The sequence below is a fragment of the Syngnathus leptorhynchus genome, chromosome 20 (genome assembly GCF_054491065.1).
Source record: "Syngnathus leptorhynchus isolate UIUO chromosome 20, UIUO_Slep, whole genome shotgun sequence".
NCBI lineage: Eukaryota > Metazoa > Chordata > Actinopteri > Syngnathiformes > Syngnathidae > Syngnathus > Syngnathus leptorhynchus.
In genome coordinates this window covers 4,460,528-4,467,038 of record NC_141214.1, presented here as the reverse complement: position 1 = coordinate 4,467,038, position 6,511 = coordinate 4,460,528, and the positions used below count along the sequence as shown (strand labels likewise).

Below are 6,511 nucleotides of genomic sequence, written 5' to 3'. Positions count from 1 at the left end.
TACAGCTCAGATGTTTCTGTTACAGCTCAGATTTGTCCTTCTCTATTGAAAAGCGGCTATGAAAAAAAAAAGGCTGCAAATACCGACTTTTATGGACAGTGTAAGATGGTTTGTAGTATTGGTAAGCAGGCCAATAAATCTCATTTTCTACCAGGGGGTCAGGCTAGTGCCTTGGATTGGAGACAGTAAAGCGTTTTAAAGCAGTTTGGATAAAAGCCCTATAAAAGTGCAGTCGCTTTATTGCTGGAGCTTCTTGCGTGTGAAAACTGTAAACACCATCTGTGCGTGGAAATCGACCTCAAACACTTGCGATATACTTCAACGTAGTTCCACGGTTCTGCGGAATAAAAAAAAAAATTAAACACGTATTTTCCAGTCAAATACTTTCGACACAACAGTTGACGGACAACTGTTTGGTTTCTCATACAAAATGAAATGAGTGAAGTAAACAGACTTCAACGTGACAGACTTGTGTCTTATCGGCTGATTTACGATTTTACTGCTATCGGCAACACGCACACCTAAACAGACACAAAACATTGCTGGCGGCGGAATGAACTTTCAGCCCTGTGTTGACTCCATGAGCATAATTGTCATGCATAATAATAAAACATAATAAAACCCATCTTTTTCAATATTACAATAATCCTCGTTAAACACAAATCCCAGGAAAAATACATAACCGCCGCTATCTTTCTTTTTTTTTTAGCTGATTACAGTAAAAAAAAAAAAAAAAAAAATCTGAATAACCAAGTTATCTTTTTATGTTTATCTTGGTGTGTCCGCTGTTTCTTTTATGATGCTAACTTGTCAACTGCTTGTGACCTTGAGCATTAAGTTGAGTGAAGGGTAATTCGGGCAAAAGATTGTCAGCCTGCTCTCTGAGTAAACGAAAGTTCGAAGGAACATTTGATTATGTTACCATGGTTACCATGACGTTATTAATATTTATCATGTAGCCCAAGTATGAAGTACTTTTCTGGTCGTTTGTGACGACTTGAGTTCAAATCAGTCTATGAATCCAGCTGGTCGAGTAAATGACCTCAACTGAGGTAAAAAATGTCAAGAGACGTAACCTGTCATCTTATCAGTGCGTGTAACTCCCTCGACAAACCGTCCTGTTTATATGATGAGCACTTATTTAGTGGATGGCTTTATTACCTCCACTTAGGTAATAAACAGCAAAGACCTTCAAAGATTCACCACAGACACTTGATAGAGTTTTTCTTGTCGCCAAAAAACGAACCTGTTCAAATCCTGATGGCCTCATTTATATTTGAATGATACCTAAAACAAAATAGAAAAAGTAGATAACAATGAAAAGGACTTTTTCTATTTTACTGTGCATATTGTAAGCGAAATTTAAGAACTGACTCGAAATAACTCTCCAAGCTGAGTAGCCTGGCTAAATGTTAGCTGCATCATTTCACACAGGATGCATCTGATTTTACAATGTCATTTATGCAGGAAAATATGAGTCAATGTTTAACCTTTAGCGCGAGACATTGTTTTCCTATTTTTTCCTTTTTTTTTTTTAATGAGACCTCTTAAAACCCTCTTACGTTACAGTAGTAGTTTTCATAGGTTTTTGCGTGACACAATTTCCGCAACCTAGCTATTTATGTGCAATAGAAGATGGCTTGAAGTGATAAATATTAACATTTAAATAAAGCTTCAGATTTGAAATTTTCATCGTCATTGTGTGTGTGATATATAAATGAGCATTAATATGCAACCTATCAGGGTGACAATAACAACAACAAAAAAAAGACACACCTGCATGAAGCAATAAGTAAAACATTAGCGCATAATAATACTCCCACACGCGCACGAGACTGTAAAACGTGATTGAAAACAAAGCACGAGCTGCATTATTAGCCAAAGCACGTTTAATGAAAGGGGCGGCCATTATTTAGAAACGTTTCCGAACATTGGTTAATGATTGTACAAAATTGATTAGAGCTATCCAAATTGCTGTACACAGAAAGAAAAAAAAACCTGAAATAATTCAAATAGCTGAAAACTACACAATGTTTTCACACTGAAAAGTAACAACAACATCTTGGCACTGGAGGAAATTAAATGCTTACGTATCACAAAGCAATATAATAGTCATAGCATGGTTAGATTAGATAAAAATCAAGCACAGTTTGATAGTAAATGAGCATGCAAGGACAATCAAATTAAATATATTTAAATTTAAATCATGTGAAAATAAATTCATTCAAATGAAACATTATATTGTTTGAAAACAAACCACATTTGTTGTATTTTTCTTGATACAGAAATTGTGTTTATATATTATCTTATCATCGCATCGACCCTTCGCCTCACAAAACGATGCGAGTCATATTTCTAGCGTCAGTGCAAAGTGTGGGTCATGTGATGCTTAACCATTGTCGAGAAGGCGACACCTTTTTTCCGCTCGATTTTGCTGACATGACATAATAAAGCATTTGGACAATGAGCTACTGATAACTGGAGCTCAGGTGCCACGGGCCACAGTAAATAACTCAGCCCCCCCCTACTGGGAGCACGCATTGGCACTTGAAGAACTCGAGAGGGGAGGACGCTCCACACAAGGGAGGAGATTAACGTGCCGTAGCGACTGAGGGAACTCTCGACCGTGACAGAATCAACATGAAGCTGAAGCTACCAAACCCGGGACTGGATGATCGGATCCCTTCTCATGGGGAACTGGAGAAGATGGAAATTGATCAGGCGGGGGATAGACCCAAGTGGGACAACAAAGCCCAGTACCTGCTCACCTGTGTGGGCTTCTGTGTCGGTCTGGGCAACGTCTGGAGGTTTCCTTATTTGTGCCAAAGCCATGGAGGAGGTAGGCGGTTCTCAGTGGAAGCATGCTTGCAAGAAACTGGAATTTTAATTGATGTTGAAATTTGAAAGTAGGAAGCTTAACTGATTGCTTCCCTTGCGACTAGGTGCTTTCATGATCCCCTTCCTACTCCTTGTGGTTCTGGAGGGAATCCCGCTGCTGCACCTTGAGTTTGCTATCGGACAGCGTTTGAGGAAAGGCAGCGTTGGCGTGTGGCGCTCAATTAACCCGCACTTGGCTGGAGTTGGTGGGTAAACACTACTGTCGAATTACCCGTATAGTGGTTATTTGCATGGCATAGGGAAGTTGATAATCGCCCATAAGATGCCTAAAGATGGCGACAAATCACTACTTTTGTCTAAATGAAACTCTCAAATGACTTCAACATAGTTCCTTGGCACCGAAATCACATAAAATGGAAGTAAATCGCAATTTTTGTCTAAAAGAAACCACTCAACTCACTTCAACATAGTTCCTAGACACCAAAATATAGCTCCAAAGAAAACTTCAATGGTGTCACGTGGTTGCAGGTATATCATCTTTGATGGTGTCTTTTCTGGTGGGCATGTACTACAACACCATCATGGCTTGGATCATGTGGTACCTCTTCAACTCCTTCCAGGATCCTTTGCCATGGAGCCAGTGTCCACTCAATGCTAACCTCACAGGTATGGCCGTTGAGAGGTTCAAAAATGTCATCAAATGAAATAATAATCATTTATATAGGTCCGGTGGACGAGTGTGCACGTAGCAGCACTGTGGATTACTTCTGGTACAGAGAAACCCTGAACACATCAGAGTCCATTGATGAATCTGGAGGTCTACAGTGGTGGATGGTGCTGTCCCTGGTGGCCGCTTGGACCGTGCTCTATGTCTGCTGCATTCGTGGAATCGAAACCAGCGGCAAGGTCCGAGCGTCCTCACAATCTGAAGTATTTGGGTCCGATGACCTTTTTCGTTGATCTGTATGAATTTTGTTATCCAGGCTGTGTATATCACGTCCACTCTGCCGTACGTGGTTCTGACAATCTTCCTCATTAGAGGACTTACTCTGAAAGGTTCCTTGGCGGGAATTAAGTTCCTCTTCACACCAGACGTAAGCATTGACGATAATTTATCGTAATATTTCTCTTTTTTTTTCTTACCCCTGTAATGCTGTAAATAAGAGACAAGTTGATTCATACAAATACATTTTGAAGTAGCTAGTCAGGACTAATTATCATACGCATATTTGGAAGGAAAAACAGTGCCCTCTGATGGATGATGTTGGTACTGCACCCTTAAGCACAGTGGAAAATTACTTGAATTATGTCGAGTCTGCAAATAGTCAAAAATATACTCTTCTATAATTGCACTATAATACAATGGCTTCTGGAATCAACACCTCACAGGACAATCGTCATAAAATAAATATCGCTTTCGATTATTACGTTGGCAAGAAATACAATTTGTGGGGCTATTAATTTTTATGATTCTGACACCTTAGGGTGATTTCGTTTGAAGCGTAGCATATCAAAGATTACGATCTTGCCATGCGATATTTATGTAATAAATATGAGCACGTGTGAGTTTACGAGGGTTTTTTAATGTTCATGTAATATTTTATTATCAAAGGTGGATGAGTTGATGAATCCTTCAACGTGGTTGGACGCCGGCGCTCAGGTGTTCTACTCCTTCTCGTTGGCGTTTGGAGGCCTCATCTCCTTTTCTAGTTACAATTCTATCCAGTGAGTAAACATCACAGTCGAATTAAACTGGAACTCCAGTTTTATCGTATTAACTTTTGATTTCACGATAGCAATAACTGCGAGCAGGATGCCGTTCTCATTTCCATCATCAACGGCTGCACGTCGGTGTACTCCGCCACCGTCATCTACTCCATCATCGGCTTCAGAGCCACTGAAAAATACGACGACTGTCTCGGAGGGTGAGTGATGATGCAATACGTGCTTTTCGATTCCTTAAATCTGATAGTACTATTATTTTGTTAAACTAGCATGCTAATTCAAAAGGTTTGTTTTCTTTTTGCAGCAACATCCTGAAGCTGACGAACGCCTTCGACTTAAGCGAGAACAACATCACAGAGAGCAACTACGACCACATGCTTCTATACCTCAACCAAACCAGTCCGGATATTGTGAAGGATTTGCAAATCCAAACATGTGACATACAGTTCTTCCTCAGTCAGGTATGTGGAATGTTTCTGGAGATGACAACATGTGTGCTAATGTTTGCCCAAACTGTCCTCAGGGGGTGGAAGGAACAGGTTTGGCCTTCATTGTCTTCACGGAAGCCATCATAAAGATGCCCGTTTCGCCAATCTGGGCCGTGCTCTTCTTCATCATGCTCTTCTGCCTCGGTCTATCCACTATGTTTGGAAACGTGGAGGGAGTTGTGGTACCCTTGCAGGATCTGAATTTATTACCCAAAAAATGGCCCAAAGAAGTTTTCTGTGGTAATTATTTGTTTACATCCCATTGCAGGACACTTCATTAGGTACATCAAATACATAATTTATCGAATATTGGCATGTTAGCTAAGAATTTTGTCTTTCAGGTTTGTCCTGCGCTATTTCTTTTGCCGTTGGCATCATATTCGCTCAGCGCTCGGGAAATTACTGGTTGGCTCTTTTTGACAACTTTGCCGGTTCCATTCCTCTTCTGGTCATCGGGCTTTGCGAGATGATCGCCGTTATCTACATTTATGGTATAGATAGGTATGTTCCTCCAGGAAGTTAACGCTTTATACAACCATTATCATATCTTTCAATGATATTGTGAGATCTTATTCTATCTGCCGCACAGATTTAATAAAGATATCGAATTCATGATTGGACACAAGCCCAACATCTTCTGGCAGGTGACCTGGAGGGTGGTCAGTCCGCTCATCATGGTCATCATCCTGGTCTTTTATTTTGTCACGCAAATCACAAAGTCTCTCACTTATTTGGCTTGGAATCCAGAATCGGTAAGCATCATGGAAGAGTTTTGATTTTATTTTTTTAATAGTGTTTGATGGCAACATTTCCGTGAATCCTTTCACTCCACAGGAGAACTTTCCCACCCTCGAAGTGCGCGAATACCCGACTTGGATTTCTTTTATTGTCTTCATCCTGGCCGGCGTTCCCAGTTTAGTCATCCCGGCCGTGGCCCTCTTCAAATGTTTCCAGAGGAGATGCTGCAAACGATCGGATGTCAACGATGACAATGTGAAGACTATCTCTGCTGAGATTCACATAAATGACAAAATGAAGTATTAGCCGGGTTCTACTTGCTTTGGGATTTTTCTTTCATCTATTAATACTCTTTCGGAGTGTTTTTTTTTTTTTTGGAAAACTGTCATGTAAATCTTCCAACGCACATTTGTGTTGTTAATAGTGAATTTGTCATAGTGCTGCTGGATTATTGTGATATTTAATATTGTGTTACTATTAGCACTTGTGTAATGTGGAGTTATTATTTGAATTAATCTGTAAATAATATCTATTTTAACAGTGATGGATCAATAAATGTGGCATTTTTTTTATCATACTATTTGGTATTTGTGTGTCTGTGTGTCTCGCTGCTAATCTCGCCAAATTTTGAAAAAAAAATCTTTGCTATTCATTCTGTACAGACTGAGCCGATTAATAGTTCTAATGAGATAACGTAAAATGTATAAGTCTAAGTTCTATAA

The 6,511-nt window shown here is 39.8% G+C and overlaps 1 protein-coding gene across 1 annotated transcript; it reads left to right on the top strand.

Annotated features, from left to right (window-relative positions):
• Window positions 1-2,513: 2,513 nt before the first annotated feature.
• LOC147040999 (sodium-dependent neutral amino acid transporter B(0)AT1-like) lies at window positions 2,514-6,345 on the top strand. The gene is made up of 12 exons (XM_085900464.1): window positions 2,514-2,839; window positions 2,943-3,083; window positions 3,367-3,504; window positions 3,563-3,744; window positions 3,822-3,932; window positions 4,451-4,563; window positions 4,635-4,763; window positions 4,868-5,024; window positions 5,087-5,291; window positions 5,393-5,552; window positions 5,641-5,803; window positions 5,886-6,345. Exons 1-12 carry the CDS (start codon window positions 2,641-2,643, stop codon window positions 6,093-6,095), a joined length of 1,908 nt encoding a protein of 635 aa, XP_085756590.1. The 5' UTR covers window positions 2,514-2,640; the 3' UTR covers window positions 6,096-6,345.
• The last annotated feature ends 166 nt before the right edge of the window (window positions 6,346-6,511 follow it).

Bases quoted from the DNA above. Each gene is read 5' to 3' on its own strand.
- LOC147040999 (XM_085900464.1), top strand. From the start codon at position 2,641: ATGAAGCTGAAGCTACCAAACCCGGGACTGGATGATCGGATCCCTTCT. The intron at 5,292-5,392 runs GTAATTATTTGT...TTTGTCTTTCAG, and splicing joins GCCCAAAGAAGTTTTCTGTG to GTTTGTCCTGCGCTATTTCT. The intron at 5,804-5,885 runs GTAAGCATCATG...TTCACTCCACAG, and splicing joins TGGCTTGGAATCCAGAATCG to GAGAACTTTCCCACCCTCGA.